Source organism: Lactuca saligna, chromosome 5 (assembly GCF_052625555.1).
Source record: "Lactuca saligna cultivar CGN05327 chromosome 5, ASM5262555v1, whole genome shotgun sequence".
Taxonomy (NCBI): Eukaryota; Viridiplantae; Streptophyta; class Magnoliopsida; order Asterales; family Asteraceae; genus Lactuca; species Lactuca saligna.
Window position 1 is genome coordinate 17,888,378 of NC_136421.1, and position 13,533 is coordinate 17,901,910.

Genomic DNA, 13,533 nt, shown 5'->3' on the forward strand with positions numbered 1-13,533 from the left:
GGACTTCGGTCCGATGCAGGGGACAAGCTCCCAGTTAGTCCGGACTTCGGTCCGATGAAGGGGACAAGGTCCCAGTTAGTCCGGACTTCGGTCCGATGCAGGAGACAAGGTCCCAGTTAGTCCAGACTTCGGTCTGATGCAGGGGACAAGGTCCCAGTCAGTTCCGGACTTCGGTCCGATGCAGGGGGCAAGGCCCCAGTTAGTTCGGACCTTGGTCCGATGCAGTGGGCAAGGCCCAGTATATGCTTTATATGTTATTGTATGGTATGTGGTAGTTTGGGGGAACTCACTAAGCTTCATGCTTACGGTTTTTAGTTTTGGTTTCAGGTACTTCCGGTAGCAGAGGGAAGAGCTCGGGGTGATCACATGGCACACACCATTGGTTAGTCAGCCTGGGATGTTTTACTCTGATAATGAAATATGTTTGGAATTATTACTTTGAATTTATGTTATGACTTATGATATGTTTTTTTTTAATTTGCCTTTGGTAATGATTTAAAAAAAAAAATTGGTACGGATTTTTGGGACGTTACACACACAGCTCCGTCGATCTATAATAAAGGCAAGTTACCATTTTCCACTCTTACTAGTCCTTGTTAGCATGTCAGTTAGTCACACACGCTCTACTAATGACTTAGTAAAGTACAAAGTGTAATTTCATGGGTTAGCACCTATTTCACATTTTCCTAAGTAACTAACATTGGGAATTTATAAGTATTTAGTTACTTAATATTTATCATTATACTTTTAATGAAGGGAGAATTATAGTCCTTTCTTACCTGTTCGGCTAACGACCCTCCACCGGTCAAGGAAGCGGTGAGTGAGAGTGAACACCCATTAAACTGCCATTTTATAAGCAGTAACCTTATACCCCCTTATAGACCGGCTTCGTGAATGAGACCTACTAATGGTAAGATTGACTTTATCTTATACATATCTATATAATTAAAATTATAATAATAGTATAAGGGTGTATTTTAAACACTTAAAATACTTGGTGGTTTAATCTATTAATTAAACTATACTATTAATTTAATTAAACTTAAACCGTGTTTTTATGGAATTATTAACTCTTTTAATTAAACACATTAATTATTTAATGAAGTCCATAAAGTTTGAATTTTAACCTTTTAAAATTCTAGGGTTTGGAATTAAAGTATACATGGGGGGTGACTTTACAAATTCCAAAACTTGAGGGCAAGTTTTGAAACTATTCAAAACCTTTCATATTCATAACTTATGAGTTTAATGTACATGAAAATGAAGACTCTTCATTTTTGTGTAACTCCTTATCTTTTAATAACAATTTTAAGGAAGTGACTTTTCAATATCTATAACTTGAGGACAAGTTATGGAGTCATAAAACCATTTAATGAAAAAGACTCATCATTTTTTTATGTAACCTATGATACTTTTATGAGTTTTAAGATTCATAAATATGACTTTTCATATAACTTGAAGACAAGCTACAAAAACACATTTTATGAACTAACTCTAGATTAATTTGGATTGAAAACAAATAAAACACAATTTTTTTCATTAATCTAAACGAACTCATAAATCAAGGAAACATAAAACTCTTGGTAATCCATAATTTGAGGACAAGTTATGGACTCCATACAATTTCATTGAGATCAAGAATTATACTAACAAACAATTTGCACATAATTCCTATGATCTATCAAAACTCACAAGCATGAACATTCATAATCAACATTTTTCAAGAATGACATAAATACATATAAAACTTGAAACTTTGATTATAGCATTGAAATTGGTTCAGCATAATCATTAACACTTAAAAAATAGGTTTTATAAGTCCATAATAGTCAAAGGTAATGATTCTAGAGCAATTCCAGCACCAAAACTCGAAGATATGCTGTTTGGGGTTCCAGCTCGTCGAGTGCATGAACCAATTCGTCGAGTTGGTTGAATTTCGCCTTGGACTCGTCGAGTCCATCAGTGAACTCAACGAGTCCACTGTCCCAACAATAAAAAAACTTCGATTTTAATCAGTTTGCATCAAGTATAAGTGAAAACAAGCCTAGGCTCTGATACCACTATTGGGTTTTGAGCATTCTAACACTCCTATGGTGTACATGCAACCCTAAATACCTTGGATCTATGTTTTCTCTATTATACATGCAAATATCAATTTCCAAGGTATTTATCCTAACTAGCATATTATAAAGTACAAGTAATATAAAAACTAGTAGAATTACATACCTCTTTGTTGGTGCTTGATTCCATGTAGCTTGAGAGGCTAGTGCCCCAAGTGTGACACCTCAAATGGTTCACACAACATCAAATGCATTTAGAATAACTTAGAGAGAAATTAGAACACTTCAAAAATCGATTTGCCCTCATGTGTTCCACTTAGTGTGTAATATCCGGAATCCCAAGTATATTATTTTAATATTTATTTTTGGATTATGTGAAGGAACTCGGCGAGTTGATGCGTAGACTCGCCGAGTAGGGTCGTGGTTGATCATCCGGGTTCGCAATGGACTCGGCGAGTCCATAAGTGGAATCGGCGAGTCCACGCTGTTTAATGAAACCCTAATCCTCCGGGGTTGGATCCTATTTAAGGGCACTCTTAGCCTTCCATTGCGGCTACCAGTCCCTTGAGAGCACCCTTAGTGAGTTATATCGTTTGGGAGGAAGGAGAATCCATAATTGATCTTTTATCCTTGGTTTGGAAAAAAGAAGGTGATCAAGAGCAAGAGGAGACTGAAGGAGGTGTGATTCAAGTGGTTTCAGAGTCCATAGACTTCAACTTGAGGTATTCATTTGGACCTTCTTCAGTTTTGGTATTGAACTTAGAGATTAAGGTTTTCTAACCTCTTTTGAGGATGTTTATGTGGAGCAATTGGTCCCTTATCGAGTCTATGCTTTGGATAAGGACTCAAAGAGGTCCAGAGATTTCAATCCATTAAGCTTTATGAGTCCTTGTGGGGTGATTGGACTTAGGTTGCCATGTTTGGGACTAAATCACCATTTGATGCCATTATGTATATATATATATATATATATATATATATATATATATATATATAAGGATCAAGTTTCGAGCTTTATGTGATTATATTGCTTGGGAAGGTCAGATCTATGGACTTGAGGAACAGATCTGACCTTAGGAGGTCAATAGAACTTGTGCATGGCATGTACTCGCCAAGTTGTTCTTGGGACTCGGCGAGTTGAGTCAGGGTAGCCTTGTGATTCTTGCATGGGGAATCGTCGAGTAAAGGGAGGGAGTCGACGTGTTAAATGGGACTAAGGAGTTAAGTGGACACAGGTGGACTCGCCGAGTTGCCCAAGTGCACTCGCCGAGTCGGGTCAAAGTTTGACCGTTGACTTTGGTTGACTTTTGGGGTTTGGATAGCAATGAGGCCTTTTGTGCCAGAAGAGGGGTAAAATGGTCTTTTACCCTTCTGAGGATGTTAAGAAAGGTTGGAGTATAGTTATATTCATGGGAGTATTCGTTTTATGTGTTTAGACGGAGGCTAGATAATATTTCTACCGAGTCAGTGATTTACCGAGATATCAGAGGTGAGTCTTCTCACTATACTGTACCTGGAAGGGTACCTATGTGTGACCGTGAGGTCTGTTGTGCTATATGCAGTGTATGTGATTAGTTACCTGTTTTGTATGTGTTATGTATGCTATGCTTGATATGGGCCGGAAGGCATTATGATGTGGACTGGAAGGTCAGGGAGTTATGGACCGGAAAGGTCGACATGGGTAGGACCGGAAGGTTTACCGGGTTGGGACGGAAGTCCCCTGAGACACAAGGACCGGAAGGTCATGGCCTGGAAGGGTGTATGTGTGTAAGTAGTATTTTGGGGAACTCACTAAGAATTTATGCTTATAGTTGTTGTGTTATGTGTTTCAGTTACTAGCGAGGACTGTGGGAAGGTGCCGACATGATCTGTACACACTGACGGAATATTTATTTTATGATCTTGGGATGTATTTTTATTATAATGACATTTGCTAAACATGAGATTTGAGAATGTTATATGATGGTTAATATTGTTTGAAAAATGAAAAATTGTTTTGGAAATTCACGTTACATAGTGGCCGATTTTGTCAATAATAGGATGCATATATAGTTGTTACAATTAGGGTAAACCATAAGTGTCATGGCTTTCCATTTCCTTGGATCCATGGGTTCAAATACACCATGGAGCATCCATGGAGTATCTTATGGGTTTTAGCCCAACTTGATAATCCATGGAGTCTTAGCCCACTATACAAGTATGGATGATTTACACAATCAACTCATATATTTAATTAGTCTTCTTTTGATCACTTAATCAATTCTAGATTAATTCTTGATCAATACTAAATAAATAATCTTATTAATATATTAGAACTTATAATATATTAATAAACCTTAAGTGTTATTTCTTTCAATTTAGTCTATCCAAATGCATGATGACATGCAACCTAAATGGACCATGCCGGGTCGGGTCAAGTCTTACCAATTATAGTTATGGACTTAGACATTAATCCAACAGAAGATACATAGCCTATGACCTAGCATGCCATTCCACCATATCACCAACATATAATAAAAAGTGTGGGTATCTTAGGAAATAACATTTCCTTGAGCTCTGACTGATTGTACACATCACATCCTCTCTTTCTGTTATTTTAGAAATTATTTATGCCCATTCTCTTTGTAGATCCATAGTTTGAGTCTAGAATCACACGAGTGTTTATCCAAATCCCTCAAACGAGGGATCCGATACCAACTTGTAATGTCCCCAAATCAAAGTAAAATTTTGTTATCTTTTAGAACTATTTTTCATAAACCATAAGTTATACAAAACACTGTTTCCAAAACATAGTCATAAAATATATGAGTATCCAATGACATATCTTAACATAAATTCATAGGATGATGTTTATGATCATACCTTCGCCTTTCCATGATCATCTAAAGTACATGAAACATTTAAATCCACAACTGTAATCCAAAGCTTAGTAAGTACCCCCAAAATACCCCACATAACAATACACATATAATGCATACACACATAAGCCTACAATCTGCCTTGACTGCCTCACAAGGCCTATATGATGCTTGGACAACTCGACTGATCCTAAAATCTACTAGCCTACCTCATATGGTCTATAGTAGCTAGACCGCTCCTTTGGACCTACAGTCTGAGTGGACCACCTCGCAAGGCCTACAGTATGCCTAGACCCCCTCGGGGATCTTGGCTCATAGCACAAAGCAGGACTGCCTCAACCCAAACAACCATAATATGTCAATATATGCAAATAAATAAACAATAACCAATAAACACATGTAATCATATATATATATATATATATATATATATATACACACACACACACACACACCAATCTAACATATCACTATAGTATAACAACATCCTACATACAAGGATACATACTATAGTACAAAGTATAGTGAGAAAACTCACCTCACAGTCTAGGAAAAGTCACAACAACTCATACAATCTAAGAAAGGGTACTACGAGTCGACTATACAACAATTATGGACCAATTCTTAATCCAAAACCCAAAACACTCAAGTTGACTAAAAGTCAACTTGGTAAAAAAAGTCATCGGTTAAAGTCAATGGTCAGAAGTCCAGCAGTCGGTCACCACGTCATGGCCAAGCATTTTCCATGTCATGGTGGCCTCATGACAAAACAATCGCAAAGACTACGTAATGCCAAATCATGGGAGCTAACCCTCCACGTTGTAGGTAATATTTGGCTAGCTTAATACATTAAGCTCTTGATCCTTAAAGCAACACACTCATACTCTCCAAAAGACCTTATTACACTCCAATCATCATAAAAATTGTTTCTTTTTACGCATGCATGTCCAATGCATGCCTTGAACTAAAGCAAGGTAAAAAATGGAGGAAATGAGACCTAAAGCTCCATGCATAACATCAAAACTATATAAGACTTTAGATCTAGAACGTATGTCCACATTGGGACCCCATGGATCCACAAAGTTACCAACTTTATGGAGTCCAACCATTCAAACTACGCCATTCTAAAAGAACATAATAAAGAAACCTAGATCTAGAAACATGAAACATAAAGTTTGGAACTTGAAGACTCAAGATGGTCCAAAAGAGGCGCAAGAGAGTGGATGAGGGGCTTGCTTGCTGGATCTTCCCATAATGAATGCCTTCTTATTCTTCTTTTGACCAAAAATCACCACAAAACTTCAAAAACTCACCATTGGTGGCTATGGGTACCTCTAGGTCGAAAGAGAGGTGACGGGCTGAGGGTGTGAAAATCCTAGCCATCACATCCCTTATATAGGGCTTAAAACCCAAAAATTAGGGTTTGTGACCTAGAGGTCACCACATCGTGGCCAACATCCTACCACATCGTCGGGAGCAAAATGAATGCACGCCTCATCTAGCATTGACCACGTTGTGATGCATCGTCTATCACGCTGTGGTCACCAAAAATTCATTATTTAAGTTTTAATTTAACGCATTCAACGAATTAAGCATCACATACTATCTAATTCATTATCATATACCCTCTAATGCATCAATTATAACCTCACTAGTTAGGATCTCAAACCCTAACTTCACATATATGAATTTCACATCTGAAATCACATACAATGTTTATTCAAAGCTTCTAAACACTTTCAATAACATCTTAGACAAGATATAGGTTGATTAATTCAACTAATCATAAGAAACTAACATTTCACCAAACAGAGAAATCTTACCTTAGTAGAGAGAGAATGAAAATTCTTTTTAGACTTCATCACTAACTTCTCTTGGCATGATTTTGGCATCAAAATATCCACCTCTTTGCTCCCAATCGATTCCCCCTTTGAAATGATCAGAATGAGCTCTAATAGGTTTAAAACCCTTGTTTAATCCTCGAGACCACATCCTGGTGAAGGGATCACTGTGTCGTAGTGCGAGCTCTTAGGTCATGATCAACCTTCTGCCAAGTCACGATGCCAATCTCCCATAGCAACCAACATTCATCACCACGTCGTGGTACTACATAATACCATGATGTGAGAAATTATGTTGCCTTCCACTTATGACAAGAATCCACGTCTGATTGCACGTCACCCTCACCTCAGCATGTGGTTGATGTAGATCAGCAACCTCATGGCCAATTCCATTCCAGATTGGAATAGTTTTTCTTCTAATTTCTAACGCGTATAACTTCTTCTTCTCCAACCCGTTTACTACGATCTTTATATCCACACAAAGGTGGGGATACTCTTTACAACATTGTTAAGTTATTTTTTGCTAACTTAATATGGGCCTTAATTTGTTAAATCACAAAGTTTTTCCAAAAACTTAAAAATTTTCCATTTTACCATTTTGGCCAAAATGCATATTCTCAAGCGTTTCTTCTCTTGAACTTACTCATCTAATTGACTTAGACTAATCTTAGCCATTTGCATGAAGTCACAACTTCTTAAACTTACTAATTTCTCATAAATGACAATTTTGCCCTTTTGATCGATATTTGACTAAAAGTCAAATCTATCTAAATTTCAGGTTTTTATAGTGAACACCATACCGATGTTTCCTGGTGGCTCGATTTTGTGGTTAATTATGGTGGGGATCACGAACAATAATGCCCAATTATCTTCTTCTCTTTGAGACTTCTTCTTCTCTCCCTTCTTTCTTCCTCTTATTTCTCTCTTCCTCAAGGTGGAGAACACTCCGGTTGTTTGTGGTGGCTGACTTGGAAGCTCTGCATGACCCTTGGTATTTTGAGAGTACTCCTGGTGGCCTTAGGTGATCATCATTGTTGATAGTGGAGATAATGGGTGGCAGCATAATATGGTGTCTGGTGGGGAATGGAGTTGTGGAGGCGAAGGTAACGGGAGAAGAAGTCGGAAGTTCTTTAAGTGAATATGAAAATGGGGGTTTATATAACAGATTAAAGTTATAAATTTATCCCTTCCAGTTTTAAGTGTTTTTTTTTTGGATATGGGTATGGTTACGTTTAATTTAGCCCGTTTACTTTATTGTTTTTCTCAATTTGGGTCGAGGACATATTTATGTGTTTTGCACATAATCAAATGATTGTCTGAAGCTAATTATTCAAGCTGTCTTCCTTTCTATGTGTAAATGACTACCTGAAGCAAAGTACAAGAAAAGCAAGCAATTATCCACGAACATTACCAATAGAATACAACATAATACTAACAAGAGAAAAACCTAATCTAGCGACATAGACTAACAAAAGATAAAACTCTATCATAAATTTGTTGGAATTATCGTTAAAAATAAGTAATTAAATCATTTTATTAAAAATAATTATTTGTTGTAAAACACCAACGGAATTCCAACATAGACATGGAAAAGAGAAGTCGTATGATAGCAATACCACACCACTTGAGGTGGTGTTTCCCGTATGTTGCTTCCGGTATCTCCCGTTCCGATGCAATACACTCTAAAAAAGCTTTAAATGGGAAGATCATAAACAAATACAAAACATGTTAAATTATTACAAAATCAAATTAAACCCACAATGAAATTGTTCGACTTGTCACAAAATGTTGGAAAAAAGGTCAACATTATATCTTGATTAAAAAAAAGGAAAAAAAAAAAAAAAAACTCTGATTGAGACATGAAATCAAAGCATGTGGATTCTATGAAATTTTCAAAAGAATGGTAAACCAAACATTTGTATGGCAAGAGTCGTGTTACATTTGAGTCTCGATGATTGCATAAAAAGCAATGGAAAAAGATGGATTCTTCCAACCATTATATCGTAAATTATTATGATGGAAACCAACAAAAAAAAATTCATACAAGATATGTTCTTAAATGTTTGGGAAATTATACTTTGAAATGAAAACATGCTACAGTGAGTTTTCTAATTTTATACAGAGAAAGAAAATCACACAAATCTGAGGAGTACGATGGATTTGAGTAGAGGTGCAAAACACAAACCGGTTTAATTTTAAATTGAAAAATAATCCGAATTTTTTTTTTTTAAAGTAATTTTTTGTTTTTGCTTACTTCTATTATGGGGATGTTTAGCTTAGATTTTCATAGTCAAAAATCCTTTTTGGAAAAGAAAAAAAAAACCAAAAGATGTTTGGCAAACTAGTTTTAAAAGCTATTTTTAAAGTTTTTACATAAAGAAAATGAACTTTTTGGAAAAGTCAGTAAATCCTGACTTTTGTAACTTTTCAAAAAAGAATTTTTGGGGTTTGAAAAACTAACCCAAACACCCTCTATTTTTTTGTTTTTGTTTTTTTGGATTGGTTAGGTTAAAATCCAAATGGTGATTAGGAATAAGTTTTTATAAACAAAAAAAAAAAAGAATTGGTTCTTTCCAATTTAAAAAAAAAAACATAACCAAAATTATTTTTTAACACAATTTCATTTCCAAATAACCAAACCGACTATAACGGAATGTAGTCTATTGAAAATAAATTTAATAATTCGATTTTAAGCTATGCTATCGATTGCGCGCTATAGCGGTGCTATAGCGCCGCTATAGCGTTTTGCGGTAGTCGCCAACCGCTATTTTCAACTTATCGTTTTCGAATCGCGGTACCGCAATTTGCGCCGCAATTAACCGCTATTCTGATGACCGAGATAGCGCCGCTATGGCCGCTATTGTATTTTCTTGCATATTTCAATTATTTCTAATACATGTGGTCCATTTGATTCATTTGTCAACAAAAAACACTTTTAATGAGCCCGCTACTATGAAAAGCCCAATGAAAAACCTAATTAAAACTATTCCAAAAACATGATCATGAATTCGTGTCTTCGTGACTTGAATCGACCTCCTCACCTCCACACACGGTCCACAGCATCGACCTATGACTTGCGAAGACGAAGAAGTAAGAAGCTTGAGCAATTGAATTATGACGAAGACGAAGAAGTAAGACGCGGCCTGAGGCTGCGACTTGCGAGTTGCGACTTGCGAGTTCCAACAGCATCAGGTATGTAATTTTTCCCTTGAATGCTTTCTTTTCTAGATAGTAAAGACTAAAGAGTAGAGATATGTAATTTCCTTTAATTCTTCCGAGTTCCAACATCATCAACATTAGCATCGACCCACTTATGTTTAACTTATGTTTGTCAATTTAATTCTTCCGACTCCACTGCCCATTTATGTTTGTCAAATTTTCCTTTAATGCTTTATTTTCTAGATAGTAAAGAGTTGAGAATCTGTTAAGATTGTTTCAAAAACAGCATCAGCATTCCAATTTCATTTATGTTTGTTAATTTGTGTACTCATGTTGATGTAATCTGTTAAGATTTAGAAAATAGGAACATAAAACATTAAGTAGTTATTTTGTTAATGAATAATAATGAGTAATGACATGTGATTGTGATTTGTGAAACAGGTTTAATCAATTGTGAATTGACCAATATGGATGCTAATTCTTCACATGCTTCTGTGAATCCGCCCACCACCACCACTCCTACTACTACTAATACGAGATCAGATGCCAATACAACTAGTGTAAGTGCAAATAAAGATATGGCATGGGAATGGGGAGTTCAAAAGGATCCATTAAAAAAACAAAATATTTGGTGCACCTTGTGTGACAAGAGAGTATGTGGAGGGATCACAAGGTTACAAGAACACCTCACTCATATAGGAGGAAATGTAGCTGCTTGCCCTAATGTGACTACGGAGATCACTAAGAAAGTGCTTGAATCAATGAAAGAAAAAGATAAGAAAAAAAAGGAAAGACAAAGAACAATAGAAATACTTAGATCAACAAGTTGTATAGACCATTCTGAAAATGATGATGAGCAAGACGATACCCCACAGCCACAAGTTAAAAAAAGAAAGTTTGTAAGTTCTAGTAATGTACGGGGTCCTATTGATGATGTTTATAAGCCGGACCATGGAAAAGGAAAGCAAACTACATTGGATAAGAATAATCCAATTAAAGAGAAGTTGAAGAAGGTAGCTTGGAAAAAGATTGCAGTTTGAGCTTATTCGGTAGGCTTACCTTTTAATGCCGTACGTGATGAAGGTTTCCAAGATGCGATCAATGCCATTGGAGAATATGGAAGAGGTAATCAATTTTGTTACCTTTCTTATTTGATTAATGTTAAGTTGTTAACATTTTTATATTTACTAGTTTTGTTAATTATATAAATGTTAGGCATGCCGGCTCCAAGTTATCATAATATGCGGGTGACATTGTTAAAGGACGTGTTAGAAGATACCCACAAGTTTGTGGATTCGTTTCGACCACAATGGAAGAAATTTGGATGTAGCATTATGTCTGATTTTTGGACAGATGGCAAGCATCGATCTTTGATCAATTTTTTAGTCAATTGTCCTACGGGTACAGTTTTTCTAAAGTCGATTGATGCATCAGAGCATATACATAATGCTGAATATATTGTGAAGAAGGTAAATGAGGTGATAGTAGAAGTTGGAGAGGAAAATGTTGTGCAGGTAATATTTGTTTCTAATTAGTTATTAGTTATTACTTTTTTTAAAAAAAATTATATCCATTTTATTAATTAAGTTCTTTTTATTTCTTATAGTTTATTACAGACAACGGTTCAAACTACAAAGCTGCAGGAAAGATTTTGGAAGAACAACATCCAAAATTATTTTGGACTCCATGTGCAGCACACTGTGTGAATCTCATTGTACAAGATATCGGGAAGAAAGAAGTAACGATCGCGACCGCTTTGAATGAAGCAATAGCTATTGTGGTTTATATTTATAATCATGGACGGATTCTCAATATGATGAGAAAGTTGACAAAGAATAGAGAGTTGCACAGGTCTTGTGTAACTAGATTTGCTACCCAATTTTACACCTTACAGAGTGTCCATGAGAATCGACACCATCTCCAAGTTTTGTTTGTATCTGAGCAATGGAGAAAAAGTGACTTTGCAAAGAAAGCTCCTGGAAAGAGAGTTGAGAAGATAGTATCAAAGCAATCTTTTTGGGATGGTGTATATTTAGCTTGCCAAATATATGCTCCATTGGTGGATATTGTTCGTTTGGTTGACACAGAAGAAAGACCGTGCATGGGGTACATCTGTGATGCGATGAGTCGAGCACAAGATCAAATAAGCAAAAATCTAAATGATGGGAATAATGACAAAAAAAGACTGGCAGGTAGAATTTTGTCTATCATTCAAACAAGATGTAATGACCAACTTCTTCATCCCTTACATGCAGGTATAAATCTTTTACTTATTAGTTATTAATTTAATTTAAAATAGTATGAAATTATTTGGTTTTAACGTTTTAGTGAATGACTTAATGTACAGCTGGGTGTTTCCTTAATCCTGCAATTTTTCATGGAGATAAGTCAAAGGAATATGAGGCCAATAAACAGATTATGACCGGACTTTATGTTGCTATTAACCGTCTTGTTCCCGATGAAGATGAAAATGATACTTTGAGACAAGAATTGAATCTCTACATTGATTTAAGTGGACAATTTGGATCCCCAGCTGCTAAAAGGAGTATGACAAAAGTTGCACCGTGTAAGTATAAAAATTATAATGTAACCAAAAGTTTTTATTTATTTATTTTTATTAACTTAGGAACTTTTTTGTTGTAAAATGTAGATATATGGTGGCGTTCTTATGGGATAGATACACCTATCTTACGAAAGTTTGCTATCACGGTTCTTAGTCAAACTTGTAGTGCTTCACCTTATGAACGAAATTGGAGTACATTTGACAATGTAAGTTTTTTTTTTTTTTTAACTTATTTTTAACAAGTATTTTTATAATTATAATTTAGAAATGATATTAGCTAGATTGGAACTTCTAACATATTAACTAAAATATTTTAATTTTTTTGTTGCAGCTACATTCTAAGAAAAGAAATTGTCTTTTGCAACAAAAACTAAATGAACTTGTATTCATGTCTTTACAAAACAAATCTTTGGATCCTATTTTGCTACCAGATGTTGAGGAGAATGATGATTGGACAATACCAACGGAAGATGAGCTTCAAGACTTTGTGGATGGTGGTGATGACCTTCTTTGGTCAGATGTGCAAGAATCAATGGGAGCGAATGTAGACGCTCAACCAAATATTAGGAGCAAACGAGAGCGTTATAGAGACGATGATGGTGATGATATTACAGATGTGGGGAACGATCTTGATGAAGAAGTGAATGCTTTGGATGATGTTGACTCGGAAGCCGAACCCGTGCCATGCGATTAAACTATATTTGACACTTTGACAATTGACACTACGTAGTTTCTATATTACTATATTAGAATTTTGAATATTATGTTATGTTTTTCTATGAATTTTTAGGTTTTATGATATTAATTATATATAGACTTTTTAGATTTTATGATATTAATTCTAAATATAATATAAAAATATTAAATTATATGTAATATTAAAAAAACCGCTATAGCACCACTATACCATCGCGAAAACCACGATTTCAAATAGCGGCCTGTGACCGCTATCGAAATTTTGACCGCGATAACTGCATAAATTTTAAGAAACAAAAACCAGTTTAAAATTGGTATATGCACACCTCTAGGTAGGGATGTTGATGGGATATAAC

At 35.5% G+C, this 13,533-nt stretch overlaps 1 protein-coding gene across 1 annotated transcript; it reads left to right on the top strand.

Annotated features, from left to right (window-relative positions):
• Positions 1 to 11,135: 11,135 nt before the first annotated feature.
• LOC145045097 (uncharacterized) lies at positions 11,136 to 13,175 on the top strand. The gene is made up of 5 exons (XM_078993444.1): positions 11,136 to 11,432; positions 11,525 to 12,173; positions 12,266 to 12,484; positions 12,569 to 12,687; positions 12,813 to 13,175. The coding sequence occupies exons 1-5, from the start codon at positions 11,136 to 11,138 to the stop codon at positions 13,173 to 13,175; spliced, it is 1,647 nt and encodes a 548-aa protein (XP_078849570.1).
• Positions 13,176 to 13,533: the final 358 nt, after the last annotated feature.

What these genes read in the sequence shown, in the direction of transcription:
- LOC145045097 (XM_078993444.1), top strand. Translation starts at nt 11,136, where the DNA reads ATGCCGGCTCCAAGTTATCATAATATGCGGGTGACATTGTTAAAGGAC. An exon ending in GAGAGGAAAATGTTGTGCAG is followed by an intron (nt 11,433 to 11,524) that starts GTAATATTTGTT and finishes TATTTCTTATAG; the next exon opens with TTTATTACAGACAACGGTTC. An exon ending in ATTGGAGTACATTTGACAAT is followed by an intron (nt 12,688 to 12,812) that starts GTAAGTTTTTTT and finishes TTTTTGTTGCAG; the next exon opens with CTACATTCTAAGAAAAGAAA.